The 19,118-nt window shown below is 42.3% G+C and overlaps 2 protein-coding genes across 13 annotated transcripts in view; both read left to right on the forward strand.

Annotated features, from left to right (window-relative positions):
* PIK3C2B (phosphatidylinositol-4-phosphate 3-kinase catalytic subunit type 2 beta) overlaps positions 1-19,118 on the forward strand; it is a 515,998-nt gene that overhangs the window by 431,877 nt on the left and 65,003 nt on the right. The gene's annotated exons all lie outside the window — the stretch shown is intronic.
* Positions 1-19,118, forward strand: part of PLEKHA6 (pleckstrin homology domain containing A6) — a 305,537-nt gene that overhangs the window by 219,433 nt on the left and 66,986 nt on the right. For 8 of the 12 annotated variants that reach the window (XM_060231377.1, XM_060231378.1, XM_060231379.1 and 5 more), the window contains exons 7-8: positions 15,247-15,422; positions 17,566-18,024. In XM_060231377.1, the coding sequence (XP_060087360.1) occupies positions 15,247-15,422; positions 17,566-18,024 (635 nt within the window). Of the gene's footprint in view, positions 1-10,462; positions 10,623-15,246; positions 15,423-17,565; positions 18,025-19,118 lie in introns of those variants that run through there. The other 4 variants (XM_060231375.1, XM_060231385.1, XM_060231382.1 and 1 more) reach the window with 3 other exon arrangements.

Raw genomic sequence — 19,118 nt, forward strand, 5'->3', positions numbered from 1 at the left:
AACAGCATGGATAGGAAAGCAAACAAACAAACCTACATCTGCAAAACATTCATTCGTCCACTCAAAATTGGAGCCAAGGTGAACTAACAGATGGAATCCAATGCAGGATTGGGGGAAATAGGAGTCAAGACAGGTGGCAACCCAGGAAAGGGCCTTCTCAGTTGTGGTGCCAAAACTTTGAAACTCCCTCCCCAGGGAGATCTGTCAGCCTCCCTCTATTATTGCCTTCTAACAGTGGGAGACACCTTTTTTGTTCTTTTTTGACATACTCCCAATAACTGTTATTGACCTCCACTCTCATTTTGGTGTTATGTCTGTTTATATGGGTTTTTTTAATTGAACTATACTTAAATATTTTAATGCGTAGATGTTTTAATGTTTGATGTTTGCCTCATTGGCAACCCTGCTTGGGTGAAAAGGTAGCACAATGATGAATTTAAGTAAATAAATAAACCATCAAACTCAATTATTCATGTTCTTGCTCTAATTTGACCTAATACAATAATTTTTTTAAAATTTTAATATCCCAGCATTTCCTCAGCCTCTCAGGTATTTTAGAAGAAACCATGTTGTAATTTTTGGCAATCCTTCTCTCTAGTCTAGTGTTTACAGTTCAAGTCTCACCACAGATACACATCAATGTGACTTGAAGTTATCAGCTGCGTGAACATGGCTTATTGCCATGCCTATGCCTTCACATCATGGAGCACGATGAAGAAAATCCTATAAGTAGCCTTTACACATTGGTTTGCCTGGTACCCACTTATGTTGGGCAAACTCCTAGCAATTTTGGCCACGGCCCACCAGTGTTCAGCTGGTTGGCAGACAGAAACAGGCCAGCCAAACAGAGGAGCAGCAATCATTACCACTTTCAGCTTGACCTAGAAGCTCCGGTATTGTGGTGAAGCAATGCTCTTGCATTCACCCAGATTTTGGGGATGAGCATCACCCTGGTGTCACACAGTGCTTCTGATTAATGCTGAATATGATGTTATTGCATGGCAGTGACTCTCCTCATCCTGTAGTAAGTACCCACTGCCCATCCTGTGTAGGCACATGGGTTTTCTGGAGTTAGCATAGATAGATAGATAGATAGATAGATAGATAGATAGATAGATAGATAGATAGATAGATAGATAGATAGATAGATAGATAGATAGATAGATAGATGAATTTATTGTCATTGTTCTCAACAAAAAGAGAGCAACGAAATGAGGTGCTCTTCCACAAACATACCAACACATCAAACACACATATTCATAAACCATTTAAATACATCTAAAACCATTAAACCATTTAAACCATTAAAACCATTTAAATACATCTAAAACGGATAAACATTCATAAAACCATTAAAACCATTTAAACCATTAAATAAACATTCATAAAACCATTAAACATTCATAAAACCATTAAAACCATTTAAACCATTAAATACATCTAAAACAGATAATCCTTCATAACCCTGCATTTAACCTAACCACAGCACTTGGATAGAAACTGTCCTTAAATCTGTTTGTCCTAGCCTTCAACACTCTATATCGTCTACCTGACGGTAAGATCTCAAAAAGCAAATGGCCCAGATGTGTATGGTCCCTTAGGATCATTTGTATCTTCCTTTTACATGCCATATTATACAGATCCACCAATGAGGGGAGAGAACATCCACAAATCTTTTGTGCTCTTCTCGTCACTCTTTGGAGCACCCTTCTCTCTGCTTCCGTGCAGCTCCCAAACCATGCGCAGAGGCAATAAGATAAAATGCTCTCAATGGAACTACGATAAAAGGCAACCAGCAGACTCCCTGACAGTTGTAGTGATCTTAAGAGTCTTAAGTAGTATAGTCGTTGCTGGGCCTTCTTCTCTAGAGCTAAAGTATTTGCCCCCCATGTTAGATCCTGTTTCATGGTAATTCCCAGAAACTTCCATTCTGTCACCTGTTCTACCATAACACCATCAATAAACAACGGCTGGGTGTCCAAACTACTCTTCCTGTAATCCACTATAATTTCCTTTGTCTTATTTATATTTAAAATAAGATTATTTACTTTACACCAAAGGTACAGCTGTTGAACTTCCCTCCTGTACGCAGACTCATCATCCTCAGAGATGAGCCCTACCAACGTTGTATCATCTGCATACTTAATGATTTTGTTACTCAGACTGCTAGAAACACAATCAGACGTGTAAATAGTGAAAAGAAGTGGACTCAAGACACATCCCTGAGGGGTGCCAGTATTTAAGATCTTCACGGAGGAAATATATCCATCCATTTTAACCCTTTGTGAACGACCTGACAAAAAATTCAAAATCCACTCACATATAGAGTCCGACAGCTTCAAATCTTTAAGCTTAAACAACAATCTATGGGGTGATATTGTATTAAAAGCAGAACTAAAATCTGCAAACAACATTCTAACATACGTCCCCTTTTTATCCAAATGCGATAAAGCAGTATAAAGAACAGTATTAACAGCATCCTCAGTAGATCTATTTTTCCTGTAAGCAAACTGATATTCATCAAAAATAACAGGAAGGCAGGAAATAATATATTTTCGAACTAATTGTTCAAAACACTTCATTATCACAGAAGTCAAGGCCACTGGCCTATAGTCATTTAAAACCTTTGCTGGCGTCCTCTTTGGTATTGGGACAATAAGGGAAGCCTTCAAACAAGTGGGAACAATGGATTGTGACAAAGAACGATTGAAAATCTCAGTCCACACCCCGGCTAACTGCCCTGCACATTCCTTTACCACACAACCAGGGATATTATCGGGACCTGCAGCCTTTCTAGAATTTACTGCCTTCATTATACACCTAACATCGTGCTCCCTCACAACGAAAGGAGCACCTCCTTAAACTGGGATTTACTGTGAAACTGAATTAAACTATCATTTAGAATCCTGACTGGAAGGGGGACTAACTCCCATTAATCCATGTGCCCGTATCCTGGTAACTGGACTTAGTTTCTTGCAGTGATTCCTTACTCATCTTCAGCATGAGAAGTGAGGGGAGATAAGGGAGAAACAAGGCTCTCATGCCAGGTTCATTCGCATCTTGGTTCAATATTATCTTGTTGTTATATTTGTTTTTAATTGTTTAACCTTCTGATGGAACCGTTCCTGAGCCTGCTTTGTGGGAAGCAATTTAAGTCAAACAAAATAAAAATAAATCAATAAAAATCTCTGAATGCAGCCAAGGTGATCTCATGCAAGCTATCATTCTCTGAGTTTCCCCCACACACACACACACGCACACATCTGCAACTTAGGCCTGTTCTGCATACTGACCTATCCTACAGTTTTCTGTGTGGTCAATTTCCAAGTTTTGGAATCCAACACTCCTCACCTTGTTCTTTCCCCATACCCTTCCCTGCTGTAAATTCCTTATTTTTCTATTTGCACCCACAGTGCAGTCTGGTTTTAAAACTTGAGGGTGGTGGACATTAGTAATGTAATCATCTCTGCCGTGAGATCACCTTTCCCTTCTAAAAATTGGTGCAGGTGCAATAGCAATACTGTGCACTAGCACTAAATTGAGATTGGTCACCTAATAGTCACTTGTTTTTTTAAAAAGACTACTACAACATGACCACTGATAATGTGGTAACCTGCACTATTCTGAGTAACATACTGATGAAAGTCCATTACAATAAAGATAAATAAACACAAATAAGAGTGATATGCACAGCAAAATAATATGAAAAAAATCCCCACTCCTGACTACTAAAAATTACATAGCACCCTAGGCAAAGGAGACAGTAAAAGTAGCCTGGGTTGAATGGGATTACTAAAACCAAAGATAGAAAAAGGCAAGGCGGAGAATGAAATTGTGAATGATGCTGAAGAAATTAGCACACTTGTAGTAGTGTGAGCATATCACAGTAGAGAGCATTTGCAAACATTGATGCCATTGGCATGATGCAAGGGAAAGGATAATTTAGGTGGCAGTTTAGGGTTTACAGGAGAATAATCCAAATGATCCGAACTCAGAATAAGAATAATAAAAATTGTGAAAGGGTGAATGTTTGCCTTTAAAATAACACATTAATGCACTATCACACATGTGATCATCTAAAAACAATAGTTATCATTAACACACTATCACTAATCTCCATTTAAACTAGATAGAGATAGATAGATGATAGATAGATAGATAGAAGATAGATAGATAGATAGATAGATAGATAGATAGATAGATAGATAGATAGATAGATAGATAGATCGATCACCAGAGAGGAAAAGGGTGAAGGGGAAGGAGGATGGAAAAGGTTGAAGAGGGTGTGTATACAGAGGAGGATGTTCAAAGGGGGCGTAGATCACTGCTGCGAAAAATAACAATTCAATCATTTCGCACATGGCATCAAGCTGACTTGCAATCAGCTTGAAAATAAAATGACCCAATAAATGCTCTGGGGGGAATGCAAAAAACACAACAAAACTCCAACATTGACCTGACATAGAGAAAACAAGTTGCCAAATGAAACATTAGAAACATTGTAACATGACTGTATATCCAAGGTAAAGTACATATGTGGAATGGGCCATAGAAATATTAACACTGGTCTTCCTTGTAGGGTTGTTGTAAGGATTACTGAAATAATGTATGCGAGATGCTTTGAGGATTTTAAAGTTCTGTAGTTCTTCATAATGTTCAAGGATATATTAGGCTAAAGAGACTACAGTCCATTTTTTGTTTCCCATTGGAAATGATTCTGCTACAGAAGCCAGGCAGACAAACTACCTTTAGACCAACAATAGAATTGCCAATGGGACTTCTGTCATCTTATGTAACGTCCATGTTGTCCTTGCAGAGTTGTATGGAATTGCTAGTCACACTCTCTGAATAATGGCATTGGTTTCCTGCCAAGAAGAGAGGGTTGGCCAAAAGAGAAGACAGTAGCTGGGAAAGTGCATTATTTCTAGATGCAGTCCCTCAAACTCATATGGTCTCTGAGGCTTTTTCAGAGTTGAGGCCTCTGAGGGAAAATGTGTCTTGTTGACTGTCGCCTTTATTATAAAAACTCTTTACAAACTACAAAACATGAAGAGCCATGGGAGCACTTCTTGTTCCCATTGATCACATCCTGACTACCTGTCAGACCAAAGGGTCAGGGTAGAGCTTTGCTCCACAGGAGACAATCCTGCCACTGAAAAGAAAAATCTGGGTTTTAATTATTTTGTGCATGTTTTGCAAACAAGGTTTATAAAAGTAACAATAATGATAGAGTATAACTGAGTAGTGGGGGAAGGGAGGGGTAGTCTGTCTAGAGTTTGCCTCCTTTTTTCCTTTTATGTGGTTATCACTACATTTGCAAACTGGCATGGAGGAAAATGCCCTGTCCCTTTAATAACATCCTAATGGGCCATTATTTACTTCCATGCCTTTAAAACCTTCAGCTGCCTATTTACATACATTAAGTCTCTAATAAAAAGACAGGACTTTTATCTCATGGCCAGTTAGCAACTCTTAGCACTCACACAGGGTAGGAACTGGAAATGTTTTTAAATCTCTTTAGTCCTCAGAATTACTAGGTGTAGCAAAGGGTGTGGGGGGAGTTGTCACTTTTTATAAATGATTTATTTAGCTGTCACGTTTACCGTATTTTTCGCTCCATAAGACGCACCTGAGCATAAGACGCACCTAGTTTTTAGAGCCGTTTGTGTGAATTTAGAGGCATTTGTGTGAATTTTTTGCAGTATTCACTCCTTAAGACGCACACACTTTTCCCTCCACTTTTTTGGGGGGGAAAAGTGAGTCTTATGGTGCAAAAAATACTGTATATCTGGCCAGTCTTCCCGTGAACACAGGGTGGCATATCCAAAGTCATCTGTGTTGATCTCCTGTGAAGTAGATTAGACTAATAGTGACTTTGCAAAGGCCATTTATGGGTGAGTGAAAATCTGAACCCAGGTAGTAATAAAATCATACTTTGAATCTCATGGTTAGAAGCAATTTCCTTGTTTACTGAGAATTATTCTTTGTTGATTTTACATTCTTGTTCTTTTCTTATCCTTCTCAATAAAGACAGCAGCCTTAGGAAAGCTAGCATTGTTTTGGAACTGCCCCTGTAGCAATGCTATAATTAGGTTGCCCTAAGTGTCAGATGTGCAAGAAGTTTCCTTTTCTGTCTTCCTCTTTAACTAGTTTCAACTAGAGTATTAAAGACAGGCACTGCATTGCAATTTGCTTAGCACATAATTAGTTTGTACTCATCAAATTTCTGTGCAAGGGGTGTGACTCTAAAGGAGCAGTGAACAACCTGTGAAATGCAAACACCAGGAGATGGGGCAAAGGTAGGATTTCCCCCTGGGAGAATAAACAACCTTTCCAAGTGTCAGATGAGGAAACATGGAGCTGCAACTGTACAGTTAGTGCCACTCCTTCGCAATCTACTCAGACATTTTTATCTGTAACTTGGTTCATGCAGAGACTTTCACAACTTGAGTACTTGCTAATGTGTTCACACCCACCCACCCTCCCAGAGTTTTATACTTATCAGCCCAATGCTATATAGTGTACTGAATCACAGCAACTGAGTATAGGTCTAATCAATCACTTCCAAACACAGGCACAAAAGAAAACCTGGGCTGATTCGACAGGTCACTGGATATCATTGCATTGTACAGTTCATTGCAACTGAATTCTTCTATGTGGACAAGCTCATCCAGGAGGTGTGTAACTGCTACAAGTGCACACTGTCAAATCGCGAATGATGTGTGGATGCAGCTCTTGTCTGCTTTCTTCTGTACCAGTCACTGACTCACTGGAGCTGCATCCTACGACAAGGCAACAACAGCTTTCTGTCCTGCATTGGCTCTAGGAAGAAATCCAAAGGTGGTAAAAACATGCCACGCAAGGCACTTTTCAGGGAAGGAGTGTGGAGAAGTGAGGCCTCTTATACCCCCTGGCATCATATCCTAACAGCTGTGGGTGACCCTGTACTAGCTCAGCTTAAGAGGTTTGCAGGTGGCTTATAACTTAGTTTTGAGAGCAAGTGGAGTAGAGCAGAACATCTTTCCCTCATTTGATGGTGAGAGAATGTTGCTGTTTTTTACCATAGTCCAAGATTTTGCCTGTGCAACTGCATCTGCAGAGGTGGAAAAGATCAGGCTGCCATTAAAACAGTACTTCCTTGACAATGGAGGCCCAGATAGCAGCCACTGCCAAATCCGCCTTTTTCCACCTTAGGCGGATGAGGCAGTTGGCTCCCTTCCTGGAGTGGAATGACCTGGCAACAGTGATCCATGCAACGGTCACCTCGAGGCTAGACTACTGTAATGCCCTCTACATGGGGCTGCCCCTGTGCCGAACCCGGAAGCTGCAGCTAGTGCAGAATGCAGCAGCCAGACTGCTATTGGGCCTACCTCGGTGGGAACATGTGCAGGCTGGGCTGCGAGAACTGCATTGGCTGCCAGTTATTTACCGAGTTCGTTACAAGGTGCTGGTTATTACCTTTAAAGCCCTATATGGCCGAGGACCTGTTTATCTTAGGGACCGCCTCTCTCCATATGTTCCCCAGAGAGCACTGCGATCCAGCTCACAAAACCTTCTGGAAGTACCTGGGCCAAAGGAGGCCAAACTAAAAATAACCAGAGAACAGGCCTTCTCTATAAAAGCACCCCAATGGTGGAATCAGCTGCCGGAAGAGGTGCGGGCCCTACGGGACATTAGCCAATTCCGTAGGGCGTGCAAAACCGCCCTCTTCCGGCTAGCCTTCCAAGATGAAACCTGAAATGAACACCATGCCATCACTAACATCAACAATCGGGTTAGCAATAAGATAAGATTATTTTAGATTGATTTTAGATTTTTATATTATGTAAATTTAATGGTAATTTTAAATGGTACTGAAATGTATAATTGTTTTATTGTTTAACATGGCTTTTGCCACACTCTGTAAGCCGCCCTGAGCCTGCCTCGGTGGGGAGGGCGGGGTATAAATAAAATTTTATTATTATTATTATTATTATTATTACTAAGGTACTCTTGTAGTGGTGTACACAGCTATGCAAATATTGTGGAAATCAGCCTTCCCTACATGATAAAAGGAATAGTAATGTTCATTAATGAATGCAGATATTCTCCTCAGTGGACTTTAATGGCTCTGACTGAGAAACCCGTAAGGGCTTGGCCAAGATGATCACCCCTTTTTGCTGAAGCGAGTGGACAGGCACGTGTGTGAACAAACATATGAAATGCAAACACAGTTTAGATTCTGGGGCTGACAGAAAGAAGATCAGATGGACTACTATGAGGTAACTGAATACCCTGAAGGATTCAGGAACTCTGTCTGTCTGGGCATCTGATGCGGATAGTGAATCTCTCCCTGTGTAGCAGTGCCACTGTGTCTCCACCTGGAGAAAATGGCTGCTTTGGAATGTAGACTCTATGACATTATACCCCATTGAAGTCCCCCCTCCCTAAGCCCCACCCCTCTCAGGCTTCACCCCCCAAACCACCAACTATTTCCCAGCTCAGAGCTGGCCACCCTAGAGATACTGGAAAGTTGTCAAAGCCTAGTCTGACACACTAGGATCTGATCAGCTCTTGAACTTGTGTATCATACTTAGTGCCTTCATAAGGGACCAGAGTACCTAAGAATGTTCCTGCCTGGCAGTTGAGATCACCTTCACAAACTCTGCTTTGTTTTCCTGTGAGCAACAGCTAGGTGGGTGAACATCAGCAGCAGGTGATGCCAAGGTTGCAGAATCCAGTTCTACAGAGACTTGCCAGACACCAGTTTTGCAATCCCTCAGGCACCAAGCAAAGACATAATTATTTCACCAAGCTTTTGAATGAGTGATTTTTACTGCTGTGATGTTTTCAGGCTGAGCATTCTTACTTCAATGCTACATTTTTAACTGGATGCTGTTTTAATAAAGCTGCTGCTGCTGTTTTAAAGTGCTGTGGTTTTGATCCAATGTGGTGTTAATCCTTGGGCTGCTGCTGTTGTATGTTGTGTACTGCTAGTTGTTTATATTTGTGTTTTTATGCTTTTTGTTGTGTGGAATTTCCATATTGTAAGTTGCCATGAACTTACAATCTTTATGGAGAGGTGAGGTATAAATATTTAAAATAACTAATGATTCCAGGGAAGAGTGTATTTGTGAGAAAGGCTGACCACTGGAGATACTGATAAGAATCTAATATTCCCATTCTCTATTGAAATGCACATACCATTGTTAATTCTTCATCACAAACCTGTAGAGCACACTGAGTAGTCAACAGAAAGGTATCTTCTAGCTGGCGATATAGTCATGTTTATTCAGAAGCAAGTTCCCCTAAATTCAGTGAAATTAATTTCCCCATAATAGGATTACAGTCTTGCATATAGAACCATGAGGAAAAACTGGATATGAACATTTGAATAAATAAGCACCAAATTCTTTTTAAGTAAATGAAGCGAGCAAATGTGGTACTTTTCCACAGCTTTCAGTATACATTGGGCAGCAACATAAGGAAGAATGTTCTCTGGTCACCTCTGGATGTTGTCCCTTCATTTGTTAAAAACACGAATGGGACAACAAATTCATTTTAGGAGGCAAAATCCATAATTGGCTGGGTCCAGACAGTCAATTTGAGGTGACACAGGGACAGCCCCCAGATGGATTAAAAAAGAATGTTCAGATGTGCACATCTGGCAACTGTCCCACTCCAGTACTCACCCCATCTTCTGGCATCATTGAGGCGGCTTAAAAAGCTACCACTTCCTAAGTGGTAGCAAATTTCCACAGCACTTCCCTGCTGCTTCTTGGCCTTCTGAATGGCCATGGAGCACTTGGGAAGCACCACTCAAGTGGTCTGACTACTCCCCCAGAGTTCATGCAGCCCATTCCTGTCCCAGCAGCAGGTGACATGCAGCCTGCCTGCCCCCAGCGTGCTTTGCCCTCTGCCAGACTTCTTCCAGGATGGGAGGCTACCGCCCCAAGCTGCCAGTCTGGACCCAGCCATTGAGTGGATAATCTATCATAGTACTTACACACGTTGTGTAATTACACATGAGTTGTGGGTTCTCCTCAATTCTGATGTGTTTAGTAGTGGATCATGATTAAGACCGTTGTGGTCATGGAGAAGGGGCTTCAGTTTTTCCTCTGAACAATTTTTGCAGTTTGAAACAGTCCTAGTGGGAGCACTGTTGAGCTTGTTGGGAGAGCCCAAAGACAGTTTCAGTTTGAAAAATAATGTAGAGAAGAATGCTGAAGCTCCTTCTCAATGTGCACCATATTACTTATCCGAATGAAGCACCACATGAATAGGACTTGAGGAGAACTTGCGTGTGATTGTGTTATGTCTCCAGACCTAACATATGTACTAAGACCAGACCATGGGATAAGATTTAAATTCTCACAGAATAAGGGTTAGACAGGGATGATTCTCTCATATTGAGAAAACACTGAACATGTTCACAGTTCTGTGTCAGCTTCCTTTCCATGATGACGTACTCTACCCCTACCCCTGCTGCCACATTGCTTGCTTGAGACTCCTCCCCATTGAATTGCTTGTTGGGTGTGGCTGACCTGTTCTCTATCTTCCCTCTTTTTCCGTGAGAGGATCCCTCGGACAGGAGATCTCTTCTGATACCCCATCTGCAATGCCATCACCCAGGCACCAAATAGGTAGTATATTCCTTACGTTTCCAAATGCATGCATGCCACAAAGAAAAGATCAAGACTGATGAGTGCAAATTGTCCTGCATGCTTTATTCACCTCCAATCATTCCTAAAGGAAGGTGGGATGGGGAAAGCCTGGATTTGTTTTGCCTGTCTGATTAAAACCTTAGAAAATCCTTTGAAAATGAAAACTGATGGGAATATAGAGATATATATGTGTAATGGAATAGGGACACAGATTGTCTGAACATACTTGCCATATGCGCCTTGCACATAAAAAATACATGGCTAGGCCACACATACAAATATCTCTTGATATAGAAGAGCTACACTGAAGCTGCAGAAAATATTGATTCCCTTGAACAAAAGATTGACCAGAATGTCAAATATATAAGAGCACTGAGGGATAATTGGTCATTAATCAACCTTGGCTGCCACAACCAGTAAAACTCCCCACATATTTTCTGCAAAAGATTTCATTTATATCATAATGAAAGCCATTTTAATGCAAAAAATATTCTTTTAAAAAAAATCAGTATCATTAAAATAGGCATGCTGCAGATCGGGGGGGGGGTGTTCAATAAATTCTAGTCACCTTGGACATATATCTTGGGAAGGTTTTGCTCAGGTTTTATTAGGTTTAGGAATGGAAAGTGTTTTTCTTTGAAGAGTAATATTGGGTGCCACATAGGTTACTGCTGTTTGGATGGAAGCATAGCTCACGCTAGAAAAAAAATTATAGGGGATTTTCCTCATTGAACATCTTCCGCATTTGTATATATGTACTCAGAGATGAGGAAAATGTCATTTGTATAATCAATATATCTAATTGTCAATGTAACCTCATATTTGAATACTTAATTCTGTAGATTGGGACAATGGACAAACAAATACAGGTCTTTCTACAAGCCTTAGAATTCCCCAAGGTTTACAGAAAACTTTGAAATAAAAAATAACAATAATAATGGGAGGATTTAAAAAACCCAAATAATAAAAGGAGTACTTATAGTTTTAAGAAAGTTTCCATTGATAAGCAACTACAGTATCCATTGATCGGCAACTACAACCGTGTCCAAGCCTTGGCTGCTGTCAGGAAAAGTCAGGGAGATGGGGAGGGACCTTTTCCAGGGCTGTTTTGGCCTTTAAGAGAGAACTCTTTGGGGCTAGGCTTGGCAGCAGCCATTGACTTGCTGCTACATGAACTTTCATGACTTGCCTAGGACTGGCTGCTTGCTCCTGTTCAACAGGTAGGTTGTTGGGTGGGAGATAGAGAAGGAAGCAAGGATAGATGATAATATGGGAGCTGACAGGAGGCAGGAAGGAGAAAATAGTGTAGAGAGAGGATACAGAGGTAAGTGAGGTGCCCCCTGCAAGTTAGGTTTGCCAACTTCCAGGTGGTAACAAGTGAAACAATAGGGACCCCAAGCATGTGAAATGTGCAAATATGGAAAATGCAAGGGTAGACCATCAAAAAAAATCTCAAAAATTCATAAATATCAGTAGACATCAGTGTATTGAAACATAACCATAGTAAATACAGAGACTACTCTGTGCTCCTTCATGTAATAGCTTCCATGAGACCTCTCTTGAACACTATTATATGAAGGAACACAGAGGAGTCTCTTGTTGGATTCATGCTTACTATTTAAAAATGTTTATTGAATTGTGATATTTATTTCTTATTACCTGTATCTGAATTGTGACCACCAATTCTATTTCATTATCTGTATTTACTATGATTATGTTTCAATAGACTGGTGTCTACTGGTGCTTGTGAATTTTTTAGAATGTTTTGATGGTCTACCCTTGCATTTTCCTTATTTGCCAGCTTCCAATTTGTAGCTGGAGATCTCCTGGGATTACAACTGATCTCCAGGTGACAAAGATCAGTTCACCTGGAGAAAGTGCCTGCTTTGGAAGTGGACTCTATGGCATTGTATCTCACTAAAGTCTCTCCTCTCCTGAAACCCTGCTTTCCTTAGGGCCCACCCCCCAAATGTCCAGGTGCTTCCTAACCTGGAGCTGGGAACCCTGAAGTCCTTGTGGGTTCCTCATTATGCAACTGGGCCAAGCTCAGTGGGCACTGTGCAACTTGGTCAGAGTTTTCTCAGAGAGAGGGTGTCAGGGGAGGGGGGGAGAAAGGAAAGCTGCAGACAGGAGGGCAGATAAAGGTAGAGGGCAGATGGGAAGGAGAGAAGGAAGCAGGAAAATGAGAGAGACTATGGAGGTTTCAGGGGAGGGGAAATGAGACTTCCCCCACCCCAATCCTTGCAAGTACCCAGCTTCTTATTCTTAGGTTGTGTCACATTCTACCAGGATATGTTTTCCAACTCCAGGATGGAAAGTGCCTGGAGATTTGGGGTTTGACCCTGGGATGGTGGGGTTTCTGGAAGGGAGGGACATCAGCAGGGTATAATGTAGGCTTCCCAACCCCCCCCCCCCGACCTGGTGGCCTCCTCCCCTGCTCTCCAAAAATCCGGAAGCGGGGGGAGGGGGGGAGAACATGCGTTTAGGCATCATGTAGTTGTAGAGCTCCTGCAGGTTTAGAAACCTGCAAACTGATCCGTTTGTAAAATGTGTGCCTTCAAGGCTGCGCAGGAAACAGGAAGGGCTTCATTGGAAAGGGTTAGTAATAGTTTCCATGGAGAACGGCCCCTCCCTTTCTTTTGCTTTCGTTTTCACAGCAAGGAAAGTTCTGCAGGAAGAAGATCTAGTAAGTATTTGTGTGTGAGAGAGAGGGAGGGGGCAGGGGATTCCCTGGTTTGGAGGCCCTCCCCCCCTTTAGAAAGCGTGGGGGGAGGGAAATGTCTACTGGGCACTCTATTATTCCCTATGGAGAACGATTCCCATAGGAAATAATAGGAAATTGATCTGTGGGTATTGGGGGGCTCTGGGGGGGCTATTTTTTAGTACAGCATCTAGTGCCTCTCCCCAAAGTACCCCCCAAGTTTCAAAATGATTGGACCAGAGGGTCCAATTCTATGAGCCCCAAATACAGTGCCCCTATCCTTAATTATTTCCTATGGAAGAAAGGCATTTAAAAAGGTGTGCTGTCCCTTTAAATGTGATGGCCAGAACTCCCTTGGAGTTCAATTATGCTTGTCACACCTTTGTTCCTGGCTCCACCCCCAATGTCTCCTGGCTCCACCCCCAAAGTCCCCAGATTTTTCTTTAATTGGTCTTGGCAATCCTAGTATAATGCCATGAAGTCCACCCTCCAAGCAGCCATTTTATCCAGGGAAAATATCCCTGTAGTCTGGAGATCATATGTATTCCAAGAGATCTCCAGGTCTAACCTGGAGGTTGTCAATCCTAAACAAGAAATGACTTCTGTAGGGCTAATCAGACAGACTGCATTCTGGGATTTAGCTGCCCAAAATCTGTCCCTCACCCCAGTCATTGGAGTCATCAAGGATGGAGGTAGATATGTAACCCAGTGATGCCCTTGAGTGAACCTCCTTTAATTCATTGAGATGATTGACAGTGTTGCAGTGAAAGCATAATCCCAGGGGATCCTGCAAGCAGGTGCAATATATTTTTGTGCTGAGGAGCCACCAGGTACTGCACTGAATGAACTCCTCTGGGGATCTGTGCAACCCAGGTCTTCTTCCCACCCATCCTTGCCTGTGATCACGAAGGACAATTTGCTAGTATCAAATACAAACAGTCTGCAGTACAAGTGTATTCCAAATAAATCTAAAACATTTGGGAAAATACCCAAGTACAACTTCTCATGTTGTGGATCAGAAAGGAATATTTGCTTCTTTCAACTCTCCACAAGGCTTTATAATTGACCTTGACTTCCTTTGTGGTCATTTTTTAAAAAGTTTTTCTTTCTTTCTTATACAACAGGCTTCACTGTAAATCAAAACAGGTTTTTACTGTATTCCTAATATGTGAAGCAGCCCAATGTTAAAGGAAACAGGGAGAGCCCGTCCCCACCTGATCCCTATTTTGGATCACATTTAGGACTGTTGACGTTGTGTTTGACAGATACTCCAGGGAATACTCTCCCTATTACTGATTTGCATTGTACATGCACCTGTACCCCAGTTCAACAAGGGTGATCTATGTAAACCAGATTTTTGCATGTTTTTCCCCTCTGAATGTGGGCTCATGCATGTAGAAGTATGCTGCTGGGGAGCAATGGGGCAACTATCATCCAACTTCCAGTGGTGCATGCAAGTGACTTCTTTGTCTTTCTGGATCAAGGCCTTTGTCTGTCATGTCATTTACATGATTGAGCTGCTTGTGGACATATTTCATCCCCTTGACAATTGTGGCATTTCCCAATTTGCGATGGAACAGAAACTTAAAATATCAAAAGATAAAATTTCCACACAGTTTTAATCTGGAAAAGTCTGAAAGGAAAATCCAGCACTTTAACAGAATTTTTTTGAATGCATACTCTCATCAAAGAAAGTACAACCATTTAGATATATGAGCTGAAAACAAACTTTTTCACTGTAAATAAAACTGGTTAAAGCTTCATAGACTATGCTTCTATGTAACAGAAATGAGGCTACAGGAAAGTAGGTCCAATTTTACCTATGATCCCGTGTAATCTTAAACTATGACATAGAGACTAATCTGCGCTCTCTCCTTCTGTGCACTTCTACCTACTCAACAGGTGACTGTGTGCTGGATGGAAGAGACACGAGGGAGTAACAAGAAGTCACTCTCTCCTCAGGCTGAGCACGCTGGCATTCGGACTTACTTCTTCAGTGCTGAGAACAACGAGGAGCAGGAGTCTTGGATCCAAGCCATGGGCGAGGCTGCTCGGGTGCAAATCCCACCCACTCAGAGGTCAGCTCTCCAGGGAAAAAATGACACTATAGGATGTGGCCAATACTGTCAGTCTTCTTGTAGTTGGCTATAGTCACAAGTTGTATTAGACAAGTGTGAATGTATAGAGGGAGAAAGCAAGATTGTGCACTCTGTCTCCGCCACTCCCCCATTCCTACATTCATTCAACAGAATTTGCGAACATACTGCATGAGCATACAAAGTATATGCATGTAGGCTTAGTATATCCTGCTTTTGCCAGGCTTCCCAACTGTATAGACATAGCCTATGTGTTTGTGATTTTCTTCACAAGCTATGCAGAGAAATGATGCTGTGACCAGTGGATGCAGTTCTAGCATGTGTGCTCACTCTTTGCTACTGTAAACAACCTTGCTTTCTTTGGAACATGACCCCCACCCTTGTCAATGGAAGTGCAACTTTGTATTCCTTTGAATTATGGTAAAATCAATGGATACAAGCAGGAATGAATGGCTGTTAGTGAAATAGGCTGGCATTCTGAAAAGTTGGATTTCATCCTCTGGTCTTTTGTTGATACCCTGGTATCAGTATAACAGTATAACCCCCCCCCTCCCAATTATAAATTTAATGTTTTTCACAAAACTTTTTTGGGGGGAGGGGGGCTGTCAGAACAAGTTATTATTGTAAACAGGATTTGTAGATCTTGCAGAAGTAGAAAAGGTACAAAGCTCTCTAAAATATCAAAGATTTCAGGTTTTCACGGCTGGTAACATCATTAGGGTTTGTAGAATCTTTCAGGCTCAAGTGCTGTGTTCTACTGGAGAAAGTTTTTCTTCCAGACGTTTTGTTCTCGGCTGCGGAGAACATCCTCAGTGGCGTTGCAGCCAGAGCAGGCGCTCTGCTGTGCATTGAGTGAGGCCAGGGCTTCTGGAGAGCTGCTATTTCTAGGCTGGAGGGGGTGTGGTGAAAGGGCAATAGGTTTGTGGATGTGCCCATTGTTTGGTGGGGCTTCCTGGAAGGGTAGTGATAAGGAAACTGGCTGTTGAATGTGACCATTGTTCTATGTTAATTGCTGGGAGGGTTGGAAGGGGTGTGAAGATAAGGAAGATGGTTGTTGACTGTGCTAATTGTTCTGTGGAATGTACTGGTTGTTCTTTGAATTTCTGCAGTTTATAGTCTGTAGGGTGTTTTGCAGAGCTGGATACCAAGATTGGTGGATGGAAATGCCTTCTTCCTTTCTGTTAAAGTTGTGCTGGTGTTTGTAGATCTCAATAGCTTCTCTGTTCAGGCGGGTATGGGTATGATAATGTGAGGCCGTAGAAAGGACTTCAGTTCTTTCAAAGTGGATGACGTGGTCTCCTTCTTGAGGTGAGGCACTACCCAACGCAGTACCCAACTACCCAACCTGAGGCACTACCCAACGCAGTATCAACACCCGCCTCACCGAACACAAGAGACACTGTCATTTGTTTCAGCCAGAAAAATCAGCTGTAGCTGAACATGCACTTCAAGAAGGAGACCACAGAACAATCAGCACAGTCAACAACCATCTTCCTTATCTTCACACCCCTTTCAACCCTCCCAGCAATTAACACAGAACAATGGTCACATTCAACAGCCAGTTTCCTTATCACTACCCTTCCAGGAAGCCCCACCAAACAATGGGCACATCCACAAACCTATTGCCCTTTCACCACACCCCCTCCAGCCTAGAAATAGCAGCTCTCCAGCAGCCCTGGCCTCACTCAATGCACAGCAGCCAAGAAGGTCAGAACGCCTGCTCTGGCTGCAACGCCACTGAGGATGTTCTCTGCAGCCGAGAATGAAACATCTGGAAGAAAAACTTTCTCCAGTAGAACACGGCACTTGAGCCCGAAAGATTCTACAAACTCTCTAAAATAGACAATGCATTAAAAAAAAGGTTGATGGCCCTCAAATTAGATGTGGGAAACAAAGGTTCTAGAATTTTTAGAAATTTGAAATGCAGGCCTCTTGGGAGGAGACAATGAACATTGTAGTTTAAACTGCAAAGTTAGCAATGGAATGCTTTTGAGAGATTCACCATAACACATAGGCTAGAATCCATTCCCTGAGATGGAGTGGCCAACCCATAGCTGTCAGTGACCTTTTTAAATGCTTAGCAGGCATGAGAAGACTGATTCTGAAAATATCCCCCCTCCCTCAGCAAGAACCACCAGCACCACCACCACCGCAGTGTTCCAGCCAGGGAGTCTGCCAAAGCTGAGCCAGAAGCCAAGACCAGGGGTGAAGGTGATGGCCGTGGCTCAGAGAAGATTGAAAGGAAACCAGAGCGAGTAGAGAGCAAGAAAGAGTCATTGGTGAAAGCTAATGGCGTTGTGAGTCAAGAAATGCCCTCTGAGCCTCTAAGCCCTTATCCTGAAGCCTCCCATGTGCCACCTGGGGTGGAAAGGCAAACGCAGCCAAATGGCTGGCAATATTCATCTCCTAGTCGACCTGGCAGCATGGCCTACCCACAACATGATGGTGAGACTGCTGTGCCTCGTCGGAGTTTTGCTCCCCGCACCAATCCTGAGAAGATTGCCCAGAGGAAGAGCTCCATGACACAGCTGCAGCAGTGGGTAAACCTGCGCCGTGGGGCCGTACCTCCTGAGGATCTCCAAAGGTAAGATGGCTGAACACTCCCAGAAAGCTCCTCTCTCTGAGAATTAGGCTCCCCACTAAACAGAGTGAGAAAAGGACATCTACACCACAGACTTATGCCAGTATAGCTGACATGGTGTCCTTGCCTTTCATCTTCCCCCAGAGTGTACTGGGAACCAATAATTTTTGTGGGGTATAATTTCTGAGGTCTGATTCAAACCTTACTGCTCCCATGTGGAGCCTGCTGTGAACAGCTTACTAGATGGATTGGCCTGATTGTGCAGAGTCTCCCTCCTGGTACTATAAATACGATGTGCTGGCATGAAGACATTTCAGAGGATCAGTATGATCAATACAGTTAGCAGCTTTAAACGTTACAATACCTATATTCAGTTTTTTTCTACGTAGATGTACTTTTGTGAACTTGACATGGGGCAGCATAACATTTGAACCTGCCTTAACAAAGAGTTTTCAGTACCTTTGGGCATACCTATTAAGTAGCTGATAACTGATTTATGTTTAGTGTAGATGGGTCCGGAGAAAAAGATAGTGGTCCTACTTGATGACTAAGCAAGCAGGCGCATTGGCTGAAGTAAAACAACACCAAAAGCTACTGCCCCACTTGTAGTTACACTCAGTCTTAAGGCAGCTGACTGGTTTTAGGGATATGTTTTTAGCACCAGCCTTAATGATAGACAAATGAATTTTTAAAAAATTGGATATAATTACTTGATTGGCTCCTCTCCAATCCCTGGTATAAGCTGCATTCCTAAACACTTGGGAACAAGCCTCATTGAATAAAATGGAACTGATTTGTGAGCAGAAGTGCTTAGGATTGTACCAGTACTGTAGAAACATTCCTCCTCTACTCTCAGCTTCCCCTACTTTTCTGGCCCGTGAACTGAAAGCACTCCTGTCCATGTATTTTATCCTGTCGATCCATTTGAAACCTCTACAGACAATGCATGTTATGTCCTGGAGTCCTAGTGTCCTATTTCTTTTCTGAAAGATGGACAACAGAAGGCTGACCATAAGTAAGGTGGTGTAGTTTGAAGTTATAGGCCTTGCTTACTAGGCTGAGGGAGGTCTCTAAAGATATACGTTAAAGTTGTACTG

Source organism: Heteronotia binoei, chromosome 2 (assembly GCF_032191835.1).
Source record: "Heteronotia binoei isolate CCM8104 ecotype False Entrance Well chromosome 2, APGP_CSIRO_Hbin_v1, whole genome shotgun sequence".
In the NCBI taxonomy this organism is placed as follows: Eukaryota; Metazoa; Chordata; class Lepidosauria; order Squamata; family Gekkonidae; genus Heteronotia; species Heteronotia binoei.